We start from the raw sequence: 20,547 nt of genomic DNA, 5'->3' as shown, positions 1-20,547 counted from the left end.
TTGCTATCTTTAGAATGAATGTTATATCATTATTAAAATACATTTCTGAATATTTTATTTATATGGCATCACAATATAAAACAAGTAAATACATTATTTAAAACCATGTATTTGGCTCATAACTGGCCTAAATTCATTACAAATTTACTTCAATGGTTCATAAGAATAATTCTGATTTTTGCATAGAGAAAAATATTTTAAAAATTAATATTTTTTAAAAAAGAATGAAACCAGAGTTCAATGCAAAATATCTACCACAAATGAAGACTAAGAATTATCATCTCTTAAAGTTTCAGTCAGATAATAAATTATGTCTCAAATATCTTGAGATACAAACTCTAACACTGGCAACAATCATTGGTCAATAAATTCAACAATTATCTAAACATCGTTACATAGGAAATCTGAAGAAACTGCAAGTAATTCTTAATGCTCTCATTCTGATTCTCCGACTTCTCAAGATTGTGCTGTATTTCCTTCAAACATATATCCTGATGCTGGGCTTTCTAAATGAAGAGAGAAACAGATAATCAGGATGGCATTCATATGCAAGACGAAGAGCTGTAAATACATATGCGATAACCAAATAAGTCAGTTCTTCCCAAAGAACTTTTAAATAGCATCTTCCTTAAAACAAAATCCTTAGTGATTAAAGCATATATGGCTGATCATTCTATTTTGATAGTTTATTGTAATACATTTATTTGGCCCTACATTATTACAGATTTAATGTGAAGGTTTTATTTAGAGCAGTCATTACTAGTTCCTATTATGTTTAACATGATATCTTTTCATATTCCTTTTTGTCATTTTTCTGCTAAAAAATTATGTTTTTTTCCCATAAGGCCTTCACTGTTTTCAATTTTTTTATTTTATAAATTTTATTATAAATAACTTTGCAAATAAATAAAAATAGCAAGCACCAAAATTAACCAGACTCAAAGTGTCTACAGTTCAACAATCTGCTGTAAGCTGTTTTAAAAACCAACAAAATTCTAGCTTTGATAAGGTGAACATTTTCTCCTAAACTCTTTCAAAACCTTAATTCATGTCCTTTGAGGAAGAAGTTTTAAACTCACATAATTTTTGAACTTTGGTTGTGTACAGGTTTCTAGGTGGGCTGCCTACTGCAAATGCAGTAAGCATTTAGGTAAGACAGGTTTCCAGCTAAAACCTAGACACCCCAAGAACACTGAGAGACCGTTCGTGTTCTCAGAGCAGGTGTTCCCACACCCAGCAACTGAACCTGAGCAGTGCCCAGCAGAAGAAGCAGAGAGTGTGTGGCAAAGAGTGTGTGACCTGGACTGCACAGGTCACAGAATGAATGGAGCTGCTCTTTATGGCGCATCAATCTGGAGGACAGTAGCCATAAATCACACACTGCAGGGCAGAATGTAAATGCGACTGAACTTTGGGACAATAAGGAAAATTGGAAAGACACTGTGGCTTCAGTAGGGCTGCCATGGTTGTGGAGCTCTAAGGTCACCCTTCAAACTGTGCATCCACCCCACCTCCTAACCAAAGTACTTGGACCCAAACCATGGGAAGGCCCGCAGAGTAGGCGGTGTATGGCGGAAGACACTGGAGACAGCCAACTATGGCCAGGCTCAGGCTCTCTGAGTAGGACACATTAACCCATTTCTAGCTATTTCAAACTTAGGTTCAGAATTCTAGATTGTCTACTAGAGCAACAACTATGGGGTTTAACATTAGATCCTAACCTATTTAGCAAAGTCCTAAACACAGCACAGAGAAATCCATTTCCTCTCAGTTTATTTTTTTCAGGGGCTTCAATTGCACAAAGAATATCATACATATTTTACAATATTGGGAATTTGTTTATTTGTTTGTTTTTAAGTTTAGAAACTCAGCAAACAGCTGAATTAAATTAAAAAATGGTGAATGTTTTGTTCTGATTAAATTTTCATTAAACATCTGAAGGCAATAAGCCTAAACAGTGTATGTCAAAATAACTTAACTTTTTGAACCTTTTAGGTTTACATCTTTTTAGAGGAAATGAAAAAAGGGTTTTCACAGAGTCTCCAACTCCTGGAAAAATAAAGCACCAACATTCTCTATGTAATTATCAAGTAGACAGTTATTAAGTAATTTAAGCACGACTAATGCCAGCTTCAAGATTATCTTATGCCAATAGACTATTTCATGAATATTCAGGAAAAATATGAGACTAATTAAACACAGCCAATTTGGTATTCTCATTTCATGGCTGAGTGGATCAGAGCATCCAGCTCTTATGCAGATTGGACAATGGTGAATATTAAAATCATATCCTTCTAAGATATATTCATTAATCAAGACAGATATAAAATCTAGTTCATAACTTTAAATTATATGTCTCTTTAAAAGATGAAAATTCAAATAAAGAAAATTTAAATAAAAATTACATGGCTTCTTTGTGGAGCCTTCACTGAGCAGCTGTTCCACAAAGATACTGAGCACGGAATGGCCTGATGAGACAAAGCAAGGTGGGGAATTCTCTGCCATGATCGTGACAGCACATTTTTGCATTTTTACTATTTGTCATTTCTAATCTTAGCAGGAAAACAAAAGCCTTGCCTCCCCTCCACCTGGGCTTTCAGAATGTAGCAATGTTACAAGAAACACATGCTAAGTGCTCACATTTACAATACAAGCCATGCTAATACTTACACTGTTCATTTGGCCAACAAGTTGGTTTTGTTCTTCGTTTTTCTTTCTAAGCTCAGCTTCCAGATCTAATATTTTAATTTGTAAAGCCCTCTCTCTAGATGACATCTTCTCTACTTCTTCAGAAACCTGTAATTTTCATTAAAAGAATAAAATGACTAAAGGTGCTTTCCTTAAAACTTATTTTGAAGCCCTGATATAATCATAGTATACTACTTTTTTCCCAAGTAGATACTAATTGGATATTAGACAATTCCATTAGAAAATATTCAATGTATTTTATCTTGAGTTGGGGATATAGCTCAGTGGCAGATGATTTCCTAGCATGTGCGAGGCCCTTGGTTCAATTCCAGCACGGCAAAGGGAAAAATAAAGAGTTTGATTTGAAGAAGCACATACAATACATGTGTGTATATGTATCATAAGTATCTGGAAAGTTAATTTGAGGTGGAGAGGTATGCGGGTTTGCACTGTTTGTGACCTGGGTAGGATCTCCCCGACAGTTTCAGACATATTAAACCCAGCTGCCACTTTTCATAGTATTTATTTATTTATATTCATTGTGATATCTGGGGGAGTGGTGGAACACAGCAAGGTCTCACTGAACACTGATTATGTGTCCAGATACCCAGTGGAGGGGCAGTGTGCACACAGCCCCCAGACAGACACACGAGATAGGTGCGGCATCCTTCACTTTCAATGCAGCCTGAATATGAGTATTTCTATTTCTCTCGGTTGCTTATGTTAACAGAAAGTCTAGCCTAGCTATGTCCATCAGAGACTCAGGTAAGTGGAGGCCCATTTGCAAGAATGTTGGTTTGGAGCCACAAGTGTGCAAGCAGAGGTAGAGGCTAGTCCAGAGGAAGAGCTCAGCAGGAAGGACTGCCCTGACAGTGCTCCGAGGACTCAGTTCCAAGTTACTGTGAACCAATTCCCAGACAACAGGAAAGGACAGCAGTGAGTTCTGAAGCCAGGAAGGGAAGAAGGCCCAGGAAAGCACCTGTGCCCTCAATGCGGACAAGGGGGACAGACAATGATGGCCCTCATCAAGTGGTCAGAAATGAGACATCAGCACATTCCACCACTGCAGGAGAGGAAAGGGTAGGCAACTTCTGGGGACTCTGACCACTGTGGGAAAAAGTCAGAGAGCATCTGGCATTGACAAGGTCCTATGCTGACCTCAAGCAAAGCTCTCCTTTCTTTCCAGAGGTTGGCGGGGCTGAGAAAGCTGCAGAGCATGTCTACAACTGGCACCACCCTTCGCTATTCAGCTTTCATTCTATGACGTGTGCCTTCAAATCAACTTAAATTGGCTCCGCGGAACTTCAGAAAATTCAAAACACTGGAGGATACCAGAGTTTAGCCTTGACAGAACTGACACTAAAGACTTAGAGGATACAATAACTAAAAGACAATTAGGAGGGAAGGGTTCAAAGTTTACTTTTAGACATGTCAGATTTGGTAAGTCAGTGTTAAAGTGGAGATGCCAAGTAAAGTAGACTTCAGTGGGGTCAGGAATGAGAGTCCCCAGGGTAGAGATGGTCACCTTTTAGCCTCACTCATCCTACAAGGGAAATCATAAGTCCCATTTTGCTGATTCTTAAAGAGACAGCCAGGTTGGGGATTTAGCTCAGTGGTAGAGCGCTTGCCTAGCAAGCACAAGGCCCTGGGTTCAATCCTCAGCTCCAAAAAAAAAGACAGTCTGCCCATCAGAGGCAGGATCCAAATCCAGCTACTTGGACTCCAAAGCTTACTCTATGGTCTTTCAATATGAGATTTCAAGTTTTTTTTGTTTGTTTGTTTCTTTTTAATAAATTTATTTATTTATTTTACATCCTAGACACAGTTTCCTCTCCCTCCTCTCCTCCCAGTCCCTCCTCCCAACCCCCTCCATTCCTACCCCCAATCCACTCCTCTTCCATTTCTGTTCAGGAAAGGGCAGGTCTCCCATGAGTATCAACAAAACATGGCATATCAAGTTGCAGTTAAACTAAGCACCTCTCCATGTATTAAGGCTGGGCAAAGTGGCCCAGTATGAGGAGTAGGGTCCCAAAAGCCAGCAAAAGAGTCAGAGACAGCCCCCGTTCCCTCTGTTAGGAGTCCCACAAGAGGACCAAGCTACACAACTGTAACATATATGCAGAGGGCTAGGCCAGTTTCATGCAGGCTCCCACCAGTTGTTGGTTCAGTTCCTGTGAGCCCCTACAAGCCCAGGTTAGTTGATTCTGTGGGTTTCCTTGTGTTGTTCTTGATCCCTCTGGCTCCTACAATGCCTTCTCCCCTCTTCTGCAGGATTCCCTGAACTCTGCCTAATGTTTGGCTATGGGTCTCTGCATCTGTTTCCATCTGTGGCTGGATGAAGCCTCTCTGGTGCCAATTGGGCTAGGCACCAATCTGGTCACAGGAGGCGGCCAGTTCGGGCTACATATCCACTATTGCTAGGAGTCTTCGCTGGGTCTTCCTTATAGATTCCTGGGAGACTGCCTTGTACCAGGTTTTACCTGAGCCTGGAACGGCCCCCTTTCCAGTCATCTCTCTTGGTCAAGTTGTCTGATAACTTCATCTCTTCTTTGAGATCTTCCCACCATTCCCTTCCTCTCTGATTGAAATGCCCACTTTTTTGTGTCACTTGAGTCGACCTCTACCACAGAACCTGCAGGTAAGATGACATCCCCACTACACCGAGAGCTCAGGACTGGCCTTTCCATCTTTGCCTGTGAAGCACTACCCAAGCGTCCACATGCCGAGAGGCTGGGCAGGCTGAATGCTAGCTTCAGACTGAACTAGAACGGAGTTCTTGTGTGTTCTTGTTTGTGCAACCAATGTGTGTCACAGAGAAGTTCACTTTAGAGTTCACTGGATGTCAATCAGAACCAGAACCTTTATTTATTCAAACACATACACATACACACACACACACACACACACACACACACACGCACAAGCACACGCGCACGCGCACACGCACACGCACACACACAGGCACACACACACAGAGGGGTCACACTCTCCGGATCCTTCCCACCTTTGCCCCCTCTCCCGCCACATCAGCACTCATCTAGAAGGCAGTCCTGGCCCAGGAATATCTCCGTGTTCTGCTCTGAGGGAAAATTCAGTAAAGAACAAAAATGGAGCGCTCCCTCCACCCTGTCATCAGCGTAAAAACAATAACTGGAGGCTTGGCAATGGGAGCCGACTCTGGCAAACTAATTAAACAGTTTCTAAATAAAGGCCATCTGTACCTTTTGTCTCCCTTCCTCCAGAGCGGCTTCCAGCTGCCTGGACAGCACTGTGTATTCTGCAGCCTTCTCCTTCAGCTCCAGGTCACTGTGCTTCAGATACTCCTCCTGGTCGTCCAGCTTCTTCTCAAGTTCTTTATTCTCTGCATCCATCTGCTCCAACTTTCTTTTACAGAAATATGCATATGTATGCTTATTAATATGAGATAACTATATCACACACAAACATACACATACATACAGACTATAGTGCATAGAGAAAATGCAGCATCGACTTTATGTCCACTTGATACTTACTCTTTTAGGTTCTCACACTTTAACTGAATGAGGTAATTCTCCTCCTCAAGAGAAAGCTTGTTTAGAAGGCTATGGTTTCCATCAATCTAAGCAGAAAAAAAAATACCTTTTCAGCTACTTTTTTCATTGACTTCCAAGGAAATAATGTATTTTATTTGGAAGCACAAGAAACAAGAAGATATGAATACACAGACACCAAGCCATATTTACAACGCTAACACACAAGTTCTCCAACTCCTCACTGAGTTTTAAAAGCTGATGTTGTCTATGTTAGAAAATTAACTACATTTTTTCTTTGTGATGGTAATTAAAATCTCCTGAACAATGTCTTACTGAAAAGACATTCCGCTCTGCAAGGCAAGGGATGTGGCTCAGCTGGCAACAGCTTTCCCAGCAGGAAAGCCAGGTGTGGTGCCTCACGCTGCAAGCCCAGCTCAGGAAGGAGAGGAAAGAGAACCAGAAATTCAGATTCATCCTCCGGCTGAGGCCAGTGTGAGCTACATGAAACCCTGCCTCAAAACCGACAACAAAACAAAAAAGAAAAAAATTGCGCGTGAAAATCTTCAACATTTTTAATTAGATATTTAAGGTTTCTCACATCAATAATGTTCCACTGACATTACTGATAATTATCTGTGAAGATACTAAAGTAAAAGCCAAATAAATCAAAGACACAGCTACTCAAGTCAAGACAGCCTAGTCTTCCTACTACTTCAAAGTCTAATTGAAATAGTTTAAGTAGCTTTAATAGTGAAAGTATTTTTTTCATCAGGGCTGGAGAGATGACTCAGCAGTTAAGAACACTGGCTGCTCTTCCAGAGGATCCATCTTAAATTCCCAGCACCCACATGGTGGCTCGTAATCATCCCTTAACTCCAGTCCTAAGGAATATGATGCTCTCTATTGGCCACTTTGGGTATTACATGCATGTGGTGCACAGACATGCAGAGGAAACATCCATACACGTAAAACAAAAACCAATTTTTCTCATACATTAAAGCAGTAACTTAAGTAAAAGAAAATGATTATTTTTCTAGAAGAATTTCTTCTTGGAAATTTGCTTTGTATTTTTAAAAGCTGAATTACATTCATCTGGAAGACACAAGGTGAATTCTTCCTGAAAGTGTCTTGCAAATAAAGAAACAGACTGGCTATCAGATTCAAACATGCTTCTTTAAGAAAACATGAAATAACCCTAAAACATGTAGGATGCTTACTGTGTGATAAGCACCAAGGGAGGAGGTAGATGCATGCTGATTACAAGGGTACACAGAGTCCTTGTTCTGATGGATTGATAGGTACTAAGTAAAAGGATGGAATTAATCCCAATAATCTGGGCGCTCAATTCTAATTTTTGCAAGGTAAACTATTATTCCCTTATGCTGATGTCGGGAAACAGACATGCAAGCCCAGCTTGGCCCCTCCTCTCATTACGTCACCACACTGTGTCCTCCAAGTCCAAATGCAGACTCACACAAATAACTGTATCAGCTACTTCAATTACCAGTGTCAGAAGGAAACTCTAAAGGGTTACCATGAAATATCTGCATGAAAATATTTTCATCAACTGATATAGACGGGAATAAAAAGTTCAACCCAACCCGAGTGCCCTCGACAGGTGAAATGAGGTCAGATATTCCTTTGACACGTCTTCCCTCCCAGACTGAGAACGACGACGGGACACCTGGCCCTGAAGCTCGCTAATGGTGTGCGCCTGCTCTGCACACTTCCCCTTGCAGCGCTGCAGGTTCTCCTGACACTCCTGAAGTCTCTGCGCGGCTGACGTGAAGGAGTGGCGGGCTCGCTCTACCTGCTTCAAATGAGACTCCACCTGGCCTCTCATCTGAGGTGTGGCATCAGGGGAAATAAATGCAAGGTCACACATATACCAAGAATATGCTTTCTCTCTTAAAGACTAGACATGCTTGTTATTAATAAGTACTTTACAAATGTTAAGTTACACGAGACATATGACTGAAATTCATTCATTTTCAAAACGCTTGTCGTCTGGTGCTATCAGCCCACTTCAGGTGTCACACACAGGACGGACTGAGGAACTGGTGGTTTCTTTTCCACTGGTTCTTCTTCAGCTCTCCAGTAACTGTCCCTTTATAGCACTTTATAACTAACACATGCCCTTTCAGTCTTCTTGGCCTAAATCAGCCTTCACTGAGCGTTGTTTCCGACAGCTAACACATCGGTTCTCACTGGGCTATATGTGGTCACTGTCCTGCCATGTGAGCAAATCTAATTCACCCACAGTGCTCCGCTCACCTCCTGCCCTTTCTCACTGCAGCACTCTGTAAATATTGGAGAACAGTGTGCTGATGCAACCCAAGGAATGCCACCCTGCTCTGTGTAACCATAAACAACTAAAATGTGACGTTCAGGATGTTCTCACGGAGGAAATGCAAGAGGGTAACTTGCCTGAGTTGGGGACACCCACAGTTTCGGTGCAACATCTGGCCATCTTGAAAACAAGAGATAAAACCAGAATAAAGCACACCTCTGAATCCCTAAAACAGCTAAGAAGCCATGAGAAAATCAGGAGATTCAAGCAATGGATAAATAAAAAGAATTTCTTTTTAAAACAGCATCCTTTTCCAGTTCTACACAGAAAACATTATAAGAACAGTAGCTGGAGAAGCAGGCTCCTCCCCTTTGTGCCTTTGAACAGGTTTGAACTGGTTTTCACTGCACCCCCTAGCAGAAGAGGCACTGTCCTGTGAGAAACAGACCACATGAAATGGCATCTTCTGTGGCCTGCTAAAATGGGTGAGAAACAGCTCTAAGAAAGGGTCCAGTTCCTCATTTGGTGGCCTAGTGGCCTGTCCTGGCTGACCTTGACACCTCACTCTTGGTTCCCAGTCTCAAAATGTGCCAGCACCACAGCAACAGTAGCCATGGACTCTGGGCCCTACCACTAACATCCCCGACCCCCAGCCAGGAACCGGTGTCCTATGACTCTCTCTCTGTTTCCTTACCAAAACAATGTGAAATCCAAAAGGGAATGTGGTTCCATCTAAAAACTTAAAAATATTCACAAAAACACCATCACCTGCCAAAACTGGCTTCTCTGGCTTCTGTTGCAACTGGGTGAATAAAGGAAGAGGTTTCTCAAGATATCATTTTTCCTCCCAAAATGTATTTACCAGAGACTATTTACTTTGCAATTTTTTTAGACACAAAAAATGTAAAAATAGAAAAAAAGAGACCAGTTTGCATTTTACTGCTGATAGATCTCAGTAATAAATAATTGGGCCTTTTTAGTTTTAATCTACTCCTGTATCGAAAAAAATAAAGCATTCATGCTATTTCTCAAATATGAATAAAAAAAGTAAAAAGACGTTCTCACAAATAAACAACATTTCACCACGCCTGAGAACAGTGTATCTTCAAGGGGAAGAGAGACCCTCCCCCGGCGGCGACTCTGAAGGGGTCATCCCTAGGCACGCACTCACAAAACGACAGGGAGCAAGGCGGCCGCACGACAGCCAGGGTCAAAGGTTGCACACACGGAAAATACTTTGCTACTTCAATTTCAAACTTACCTTCTCTAACTTCTTGTTTTTGTTTTTTATTATTAGGTTATTTTCATGTAGCAAATTTTTACATCTGCTTTTTACCATTTCAGCTGCTTCTTGCAACTTTTGTACCTTAAAAAAAAACACACAGACTGTAAAGTACCATGTATTATTTTAAGTATAACATGAAATAAAAGCTAAAGCATGTAGTTATATTTATTTCACTTTGAATTTGTATTTTAAAGAAATCATCATTCTCTCTCAGCATGTTTATGTAACATTACTCCTGACAGAATTTCTTAATGTACAATTCTACCTCATCCCTTCATTATCTACCTGTCTTCTCTGATCAATGTTCTTATACTCTTTACTTGAGCTCTAAAGACTACATCAATTTTCATTTTCAGGTCATTGATTCTTTAAGAAACTAGTCTCTCATTTCCTCTTACACCTGTCATAACAGCTAAGATCAATAAAACAAGTGACAGCTCATGCTGGCAAGGGGAACACACATCCATTGTTGGTAGGAACGTAAACTGCACAGCCACTATGAAATCAGCGTGGCAGTTTCTCAGGAAGATGGGAATTGATCTACCTCTAGATCCAGCTATACCACTCTTGGGTGTATACCACAGAAAGACTTGTTCAGCCATGTTCATTGCTGACCTATGCATAATACAGAAACTGGAAACAACCTAGATGTCCCTCAATAAAAGAGCAGATAAACAAAATGTCCATTTACACAATGCACAGCAATTTAAAAATGAAATAATAAAATTTGCAGGTAAATGGATGGAACTAGAAAAAAGCATCCTGATTGAGGTAACCCAGACCCAGAAAGACAAATGTGTTATGCATTTGCTTCTGTGTGGATCTTAGCTGTTAAGGCAATGATAACCAAGCTACAATCTATGGAACTATAGAGGGTAGGCAAAGAGTAAGGGACTATGGGGGACAGATAGATCTCATTTAAAAAAGGAAATAGAATAGGTAGTTATGGGTGGGTGGGCTGGAACAGGAGGATGAAGTGGTGGTGGGAAGGACACAGGAGGGAATACAGGGAGAAACATCTAAAACTAAGGGTCATTTGAGGAGTAGTATGGAAACCTAATACAGTAGAGGTTTCTTAACACATACATAAACATATATGAAGGTAATCTAAATGAAACCTCCAGATAATGGGGAAACAAAGTCCCCAACTCTCTTTTGTCAACAAACAAAGCTTCCAGTACCAGGATTAGGTTACATCTAATTGAGTTGTTAGCCAAATAGGTCCCATAGGAATCCCCCAAACAACCCAGGCTGTTGCCAAGACAACATACCACAAACTGACAACAAGGCTCCATTACTGAAGACAACACCTCCACAACCCATTGAACATGGAGACATCGAGCTGGTCACTCACACATTCTAACATCTCTGGTACAGGAAGGTACTCTGCACAGTACCAAAAGAGAAAGGCAAACACCAAGCCAGCTGTAGCATGAATCTTAAAGGTTTTATTAATAAAATCAAACCCAGAGCCAGATATTGGGGTAAATGCTAGAAGATCAGAGAAGCAGAACAAGCCACAGCCACCTCACCTTGCCAATTCCTCAGCTGATCCTCTTTCCTCATACTGGAAGCCTCTGAGTCTTCATCCAGAATGAATCTCAGCTGAACTGTTTATTCAAAAGCCTAAATGCTTAACCAGCTCTAGTTTCTGGTTTTCACACCTTGTATACCTTTCTGCTTTCTGCCATCACTTCCTGGGATTAAAGGCATGAGTCACCATGCCTGGCTGTTTCCAGTGTGGCTTTAAACTCACAGAGATCCAGATGGATCTCTGCCTCCTAAGTGATAGGATTAAAGGTGTGTGTGCCACCATTTTCTGGCCTCTATATCTAGTGGCTGTTCTGTCTCTGACCCCAGACAAGTTTATTAGAGTGCACAATATTTTGGGGAACACAATATCACCACAGCCAGCCACAAGCCCTTTCATCTACAATAGTGTCCTGCCTGTAAGACACACTAGGGCAATGGTAACACAAAGCTTGTGGGAATCACCAACCAATATCTGACTTGACTTAAGACCCATTCCAGGAGATGGAACTCATACCTGCCTGACATTGCTTGGTGACCAAGAGCCTGACACTAGATAGCCCAGGGACCTAGGACAAAACCAAATACTACTGTTCTAAGCAAACAAACAAGTAGAAACAAAACCAACTCCTAATGACATTCTGCCATACTCATAGATCAGAGCCTTGCTCAGCCAACATCAGAGAAGCTTCCTCCTGCAGCAGATGTGAACAAATGCAGAGACCCAAGCCAGACATTATGCAGAGAGTGAGAGACCTTGAAACACTCAGTCCTAAACAGTGTCTCCATCAAATTCTTTCCTGCAGGGCTCAGGAAACCCTGCAGAGGAGGAGACAGAAAGAGTGTAAGAGCCAGAGGGGATGGACAACACCAAGAAAACAAGGCCTTCTAAATCAATATGTGCAAAGTTCATATGAATTCAGAGACTGAAGCCTCATGCATAGGGCCTGTACGGGTCTGTACCAGGACCTCTGCATTTATTTTATGGCTTCCATTTTAATGTTTATATGGGATTCCTGAGTGTGCAAACAAGTGGGTCTCTAATTCTTGTGCCTTCTCTTGGGCTCTTTTCTTTCTGTTTGATTGTTTTGTCCAATTCTGATGTGTTAGTTTTTGTTTTATCTTATTATATTTTACTATATTATATTTTGTTTTATTTTATTATTATCCCTTAGAAGCCTGCCAATGAGAGACAGAAAGGGAGTGGATCTGGATGGGAGGGGATGTGGGGAGGAAATGAGAAGAGTAGTGGGAGAAAAGAAAATACAATCAGGATACATTATGTGGAAAAAATCTATTTTCAATAAGAGAAAAAAAAAACTAGCTCCCATTCCAATAATTTTCCCCATGAAATCAAAATCCATCCAAAGGGCATGGGTGAACTGTGCACACTGCCCAGCAGCTACAACATGATACATTCAGATGAAGCATGCTTGCTGAGGCCTAAAAGCCAACAAGCAGGCAGACACTGATAGTGTGCTCGGCACACAGTCCTCCAGGCTCCATGCGCCCCTCCCCCTGCAGCCCTTTAGCTGGGCATCTCAACTGCCACCCAGCCCGTCTAGATGCAGCCCCTCCTGCTTGCTACACTTTACTCCACCTTCGGCTTTTGCCTGCAATACATTTTCTTTCCTTCCGTCCTCCTTTCACGGTCCCTCTCCCTCCCACAACGCTGGGGACTGAACCCAAGGCCTCACACCTGCCAAGCAGGCAGTCCTTGAGGGCACCACACCGCCGCCGTCCTTCACTATTCTTTACTTATACTCTCCCAATAACAGCTCTCTTTAATGAGCACTTTGTTCCTATCATGCAAGCATCTGTACACATCCAGTCTTTCCCAGTTTCCCTTCAACACTGCACTTCCGAACCTGAAAGCTGAACTATATAACTAATCACTGGACATACATTCTACTTTAGATAAATCACCGTATGTTCTTTTGTGTATTTGTGGTGCATGTGTGTGTACATAACTGCATGTGTGTGCTCTTTGTGTGGATGTCAGAGGTCGAAATCAGGTGTCTTTTCTACCATTCTCTACTTTATTTCTGAGACAAGGTCTCTCACTGAAATGAACTACTAATGTGGCTGAGCTGGCCAGATAGGAGTTCCAGGGATCAGTATGTCTCCACCCCCCAAGTGTACACTGCTGTGCTCAGCTTTGTAGTTGGGTCCTGGGGATCCAAACTCAGGTTTTCATGCTTGCATGGCAAGCACACTACCAACTGAGTCATCTCACCAAGTCTCATATGTTTCTTTCCATGTATTTCACGTGAATAAATCTGAATTATACATTACTTATTAGGAAAAGGGAGTACTGGATTTAATGACTCTTGGTGACAATCATTGTTGTAAATCAATGTCATTAAATATACTAACAAGATTCCATATTAAGATTCTCATCACCCCTGTGCAATCGATTTTAAATTTCCTTTTAGGAATATCTAATATTTCCATAAGTAGTGCCAGCACTAGGAATTGGCAAGACCACCTCTATGAAGGCATACGGAGTTTTAAGGAATGTTTGAGACACACTGTATTACGTCACAAATATTCACCCCATCTCTTCAGTTCTGTCGACTTGAGCCACAGTGGTTTAAGTCATCTACAGATTTCAATAAACCTTAGCAAGTTACCTGAGTTTTATATACGTCAATGAGAGTTTTCTGTCGTTTCTCTATTTCTTGTAATTCTACGAGTTCATTTTCAACAGAAACAACTTCATCCTTCAAAGCATCAAGCGTACTCTAGAAAGAAATACATGATTGATGGGAGGTTTTCAGCCAACAGAACATTATAATCCATGTTGAAGAATTATTAAAGCATACCTCATTCATCAACATCAATGAAATAATCATTTTTATGGCATATAATTTCCACCTAAAATTAATAACTAATACTCATGAATAAATTTAATCAGTACACAGATTTTTAAAAATTTACTAACAAATAAAAGAGCTGAAAAAAGTTGAGTTCTAAATAAAAAGAATCAATAACATTGACATGTCAAGTTTTCCACATTCATTTAACACTTCTCAATCTCAACCAAAAGTGTAACAGTTGGAGGTTATACGACAAAACTAAGACTCGTATGGCAGCTGGGCATGGTGGCACGTACTTACGAGGCAAAGGCAGAGGAATTGTTGCAAGGTCTAGGCCAGCCAAGGCTATTTAATAAAACCTAGTCTCAAAATTAAAAGCAGAAATAAAAACACCTTATATGAGAGAATAAACAGGAAAGACCAAACAATTTATAAAGGATACTAAGTGAACAATATCTATGCTTACTAGATATTGAAATATATAAAGCATTAAGTTGTCAAGACACTAAGAACACAGAAGACAGAAGAAAAGGAAAAGAAAAATACACAAAACATAGTATACATTCAACACTGGGTTTTAAACCATTAGGGGAAACATGGGCTGTAAATGAGCCTCAAATAAACTACAAGTACTTGGGAAACAGGTTAACCACCTGCCTTGGCCAACTGCTAAAGAAGCACCAAACAAATTAAATGTTTTTAATTATAAAGATATGAAAGAAGATCCAGACAAAACTGTACATGACTTTAGAAGAGCACAAACTCTACTCAGATGTTAGGACTGGCAAGGATATTCTCCTTGTGTGCATGCCAGTTAGCCTACCACAGTTTCACAGATGCTAGCATAAGGCACAGACCAGGTAAGAGGCAGAGGCCGTTATTTATTACCCATAGCAGTAGCGGCAAAACCACAGGCATTGTGTTAACTTCCTGAGGCGTACCTCCAATGGGGTAAGACAAAGGGGCTGATGACAACTACCTATGGACTGGGATGTATTAAAAGAAGGAAAATGTAAAAACTCAAATATCTCATAATAGGCAGAGAGCATGTCTGTTCTTTGCGTGAAAGAAAACTACTGGTATCTACTGAGGATGTTGTCCTCATCAGCCTTGACTGTTAGCACGGCCTACAGTCAACTGAGGAACTGCTTAGTTCAAGCTGGCCTGTGGGTATGTCTGCGAGGGGTCGTCTTGATTATTACCTGATGAAGAAGGGCCCAGCCTGCTGTAGGCAGCACCACTCCCCAGGCAGGTGGTCCTGAGCTTTATAAAAAATCTACCCCCCACCCGCAAAAGCTGAACAAAAACAGAGACTGAAAACAAAGTATCAATCCAGGTCAATAACTCATCAGCATGTATCCTGAACTAGAGAAAATAGAAAGGGAGAGGAGACAGCATTCCAAAGAAACAATACACAATATATCCATATAAATGTGTATAAAATCTTAACACAGCAAAGATAAAGGAATATTTCCAACATAAATGTGAAGCAGGATTTCCACAGAATAAGAATCAGACTAGCAACAGATTGCTTTCTAATAACAACTGTACTTGCAAAATACACTAAAGTAAAGGATCACCCTCTCTCTGGGATGCTATATCCACTTGAAGTCAGGCAAATGAAGGCATAATAAAGATATTTTCAGACACGTGAAGCCCTTTTACATGCACTTCTTCCTATTTTCTCTTTTTAAGGTTAAAAAGAATTTAAAGATATAGTGTAACAAAAATGAGAGCTCCTAACTAAGCAGGCAGTGTAGACTCAAGGAGAGGCAGCCAGGAGACTCCAGCACACCTGGAGAGCAGCCCACTGAGGCAGCAGGGATGCGGAGGGGCGGGGATGCGGGGATAGGGGATGGGGGGGTGAGTGGGGGGGGCGCGGCAGGGATGCAGAGGGGCTCCTGCAGAACAAGAGTACAGACGGGCTTCCAGGAACACAAATATGAAACAGGACTTCTGGAATGTTTATCCTTTAAGAAATGAAGCATTTTCTTTTCTTTGCATTAGAAACACACTTGTTTCCTTTCTTGAAACGATTATGATTACTGGATGTTTAAAATTATGTTCACACTAGGAAAATTTCAGTGGACGTTTCAGGCATTTATTGATGGACTTTTAGGAAAATGATGGGATTCCAGACTTTGAGTTTCATAATTGTTGGAGTTCCCTTGGTGGGGAGGGGTTGACATCCACATCTTTTCTACTCTTTCTAAACTTCTATTTCTGTTTCTAGAACATGAGTCTTAGAGAATTTTGTGATTATTTATTTCATGGTTCAAATGCTTCTTTTCTGATTTCTGTTTTGTGGAGCTGAGAAGGTGCCCTCATGTTCAGTCACGTCCCGTCCAGTCACAGGCGTGTCTCTGTCTAAGAACTCAGGTTCCCTTTTTTCTCAGAAAGTCTAAAATCTTCCTCTCTCATCTCTTCTCTGGGACACATATAAACCAATCACTCCTGGGACTTGGCTCAGTTGAAAATTCTTTCTGGTTATAAAGCAGCCAAGAACATACTTTCTGGTTTCAAACAGACCCAGCCTGATGGTGAACCATATGGTAACCATGACACCTACAAATAGTTTTGTGCAGTAAAGCTAATGCAATTTTGGATGATTCACTGCTAAAATTAGAGAGTAAATAAACTGTTTTAAAGTTGAGACAAAGAGAGAGTTGTCCAATCTCATAAGCCTTGTTTTGTTAAATGCAATTTAAACTCATTTTTGTATTTGTGACTAGAAAGCTTAAAACTTATATACATGAAAAAGACATTATCTGTGTATCTAGAAATTATCTATCTTAAAAATACAATATCATGAGAAACATGAAAGACAAAACAATACATGAGCATTGCCCAACCTTGCCTTTACTCCAAGGTATTGCTACTAAGTATGCACACAGACACACACAGACACACAGACACACACACACACACACACACACACACACACACACACACACACACTACCTTTAAGTTCACATTCTCAATATTTAGGGCTTCATTTTCATCTTCAAGTGAGTGAAGTTTTCTAAGAATTTCTTCACATGAGTTTTTTCCGTGAGTTTCCATTTTCTTCAAATCTTCCAAAAGATTAACGATTTGCCTTTATAAAATAAGTGAAAGCATGGAAAATTTCATTCAACTAACAGACTATAAGTGTTTTTAAAATTATTCTGGTAGGGTGCACTGGTTAAAATGGAAAAGGTTCAGGAAGGCGGCAGGACGGATACAGCAAGGGCAGACCCAGGGCTGTGCTCAAAGCAGCCAGGGTTAGAAATACTCACCTACTGATGATGCCGTCTAGCCTATCGCCCACAGGAGGCATGTCTGCCCCTCCCTCTCACAAACAATGCATATGCAAAAATACACACACACACACACACACACACACACACACACGGATCAAGTGAGGTAGTGACACCTCCTCCTAAGAGGCAAATTACATGTTAGTTCTCCATGATCAAGCATAACAGCACGGGAATAAAACTTAAGGCAAATATTAGGGTCTGTTACTGCTCCACAGCAGCAGCGTCAAAGAACAGAATGGGTATTTTTACTCATTAACTTTCTGTTATGCACTTCAGTCCCTTGAATTAAGGGATAATAACTTTTAGGATTTTGAAACTTACATTATAAACTTCGCTTCACTCATATCCTTGTTTAATTGAGAAACATCACTTCTACTTAGAACAAAGTTATCTATATTTATAAGAAATAACAGAGATACACACTTAAGCACAAAGTGCAAATCTGCAAGTTCCACCTTTAAAATGGGAATAGCAATGCATGTTTAAAGAGTAATCATTCTCACTCCCATTTCTTAGTAGAAGAACAGCTTATCACTATCAACAACACCTTTACCACATAGAATCCAGAAGAACCAAAGCATGCAGTGTTGGAGAAGAATCAAGTCACTTTTCATTATACAATGACAATCTAAATTCTTGCTTACTTTTTCATTGTTTCAATCTGAACTTCCAGTTCAGTTTTTTCTATTACAATTTTCTCATAATGACTTTTCCAGGCATTGGAAGCTGAAACTGTTTCGGACAACTTGGCTTCCTAAAAATATATAAAGCATTCATCTTGTAACTTAAAAGTGTTTTTTACAGGTCTTAGGCACAAACACTCTGTAAATATGAAAGCACTCTTCCAGTAAAGCATGCAGCTTTTCCTATAGAGAAGCTCAGTGTGCAGCTTCCAAAAGAGGAAAACGTTAAAGTGAGCTTTAATGAAACACCCATATGACTATGACTTTACATGTGCACAGTACAGTTCCAACTTACTATTTTAAGATGCTGACGTGACTAGTTTTAAGGAATATTTCACAATTACTAAAATAATTTCTGTTTTACTTATGAATGCCTCTTCATTTTCCATTCTTTACACAGAAGAGCTAACAACCACATACATGTGAGAAGAGGGTTTCCCCAATATAGAGAAACTATTTGCAATTCCACGGCTCGCAGCATCTTCAAATGCAGGCTTATTTGTCTGTCTAGAGGTCACCCATCAGCTTGCCAACACGGCTGCTGTCAGCAGAGGGCAGGGGCTCAGCCAGTGTGCATGGGAGAGCCACAGAGGAGGACTTCTGTCTGTTTCCTTCATCGTTGCTGCCAGGAACACTCAGTAAATGCCAATGGCTCTCGGCACCACTCTGTGGCTTTGTCCACACTCTACAGAGAGCAAACTCACTAGTTATAAGAGTGCCAGTTAACCATGAATCAGAGGACCCACAAACAGTCTGGACAGCAGTTAACATACTATTTTCCTCTTTCCTTCTATCATTCACTCATTCATAGAAAAGTTTATTGGTCATCTTGTATGTACAAGATATGGTCTACGCTTTTCACAGAAATGTTTGTTACACTGAAGACTAGTACCTTAGTTCATATTTTGCGTAAAATAAACTTTAATATAAATTATAAAGTAAGAGATGGCTATGACATATACTATAAAGTCAGTTCATATTATAATGTATATAATGTAAGATACTGAGGTATTAAATCCATGGAAGAAATGTATATATTAGATATGTAAAGTCCTCATTTCTTCTTTCACCTGTCCTTATGGAAACACACAAAGCAAGAGCCCCTCACCTTCCACTGCAACGGATCTGCTTCTGAACTAGTACTGTGGCAGCCTCCGAATTACCGCAGATCTCACAGACCCTTCCTAATCCCCAAACTCCTTGTTTTCTCTGTGTTGTATTGCATGGACATGCATGGTAAACCAAATAAGACTTCAATAAAATGTGCCATGGTTGAACTCATTTGTGTTTCAGGCTTGAGACCAACTTGAGGGAGAAGAGAAAAACATGAGATAGCTTCAGAGAGAAGGAAATTCCATAAATTAAGACATTAATATGATGAGTTGAAAAGGGGCTGATTCGAGGGAAAAGGAGGCAGTGACAATGAGCAAGGAAGACCTTAAAGCCAGAGGCAGCAGCCAGTCAACAGGGCAGCCAACTCCACACGCTGAGGCTCAGAAGAGAGACAGCATATAGCAGCCCCATCTGAGTTCTCATGCATGCTCCCCCAGCCACTGGAGGAAGCAGCATTCTTATGTCCTAGTTCACAAAAGAACTGAAGGTCAGAGAGGCCAAACACCTTCTGTACAGTCTCCAGTGCAGGAGCCTTTCCAGACTGGCCTGGGGCTCTGGTGATGTTAACTCAAGGGGGAAGCCTCCAGAGCGCCAAGCCAGGAGTAGTGTCGAGCATTCCAAGCATCTGTGGGTATCCAGTCAGGTTACAACCTTGTAGGTGCTGAGCCTAGTCTTCAATTCAATATCTAGTTACTCAAGTGAGTGTAAGGTAAATATTAGAGCCTTAAAAGGGTGAGATTTGAGCTTATAAAATATTAACTTGTTTTGTTTGTACAAGCTTTTACACAAGTCTGTTTTCATTTCCAAAAGCCACTAATAAATCTATAAGCCTTAGCATACGTTCTTAAGAGGTGGGATACTAGTGAGCCACAGCAACAATGAATATTTGATTGGTTGGCAACTGAGTAAGAATACTGATTTGTCAGAAGAACAAAGCACTAGGCCATTTCTCAGCTCTGTGTTAGACTCAAAGATATCTTTCACATGTTTGTTGACGTCAGCATATGGCTTCAAATGCATTACAGAGGTTAAATGAAGTGAATTACTGAATACAGTCATATGGTCTAATAACATAAATCAGCATTTCCCAAACTGATATTTCTCAGAACCATTTCCAAGAGCTGCTTTGTGGGCACAAGAAGAGTTCTGTGGTTAAGTGTGGGAAATTCTTCCTTCCATGCCTTCATTACCGCCTTCTGAGAGCCTTCTCAAGGCCTTTAATGTTAATATGCACTGTAACTTTCCAGTAGGCAAGACGGAGGAAACCTTACTCTTAACTAGCCACAAAAGCTTTTGGTGTGTGTGTGTTAGGGAGGGGGCAT

General features: G+C 40.7%; 1 protein-coding gene across 5 annotated transcripts in view; it reads right to left on the bottom strand.

Annotated features, from left to right (window-relative positions):
• Positions 1–38: 38 nt before the first annotated feature.
• Positions 39–20,547, bottom strand: part of Odf2l (outer dense fiber of sperm tails 2 like) — a 37,953-nt gene continuing 17,444 nt past the window's right edge. For 3 of the 5 annotated variants that reach the window (XM_052731165.1, XM_052731167.1, XM_052731166.1), the window contains exons 9-16: positions 18,074–18,183; positions 17,089–17,224; positions 13,942–14,052; positions 9,755–9,859; positions 6,204–6,289; positions 5,910–6,072; positions 2,671–2,796; positions 39–506 (exon numbers count right to left, since the gene is read on the bottom strand). In XM_052731165.1, the coding sequence (XP_052587125.1) occupies positions 378–506; positions 2,671–2,796; positions 5,910–6,072; positions 6,204–6,289; positions 9,755–9,859; positions 13,942–14,052; positions 17,089–17,224; positions 18,074–18,183 (966 nt within the window). In that variant the 3' untranslated portion in view covers positions 39–377. Of the gene's footprint in view, positions 507–2,670; positions 2,797–5,909; positions 6,073–6,203; positions 6,290–7,887; positions 8,047–9,754; positions 9,860–13,941; positions 14,053–17,088; positions 17,225–18,073; positions 18,184–20,547 lie in introns of those variants that run through there. The other 2 variants (XM_052731168.1, XR_008216517.1) reach the window with 2 other exon arrangements.

The sequence above is a fragment of the Peromyscus californicus genome, unplaced genomic scaffold, assembly GCF_007827085.1.
Source record: "Peromyscus californicus insignis strain IS unplaced genomic scaffold, ASM782708v3 Scaffold_9__1_contigs__length_137607984, whole genome shotgun sequence".
Taxonomy (NCBI): domain Eukaryota; kingdom Metazoa; phylum Chordata; class Mammalia; order Rodentia; family Cricetidae; genus Peromyscus; species Peromyscus californicus.
Note: the sequence above shows the minus strand (reverse complement) of the source record. Positions and strands in the feature narration are given on the sequence as shown.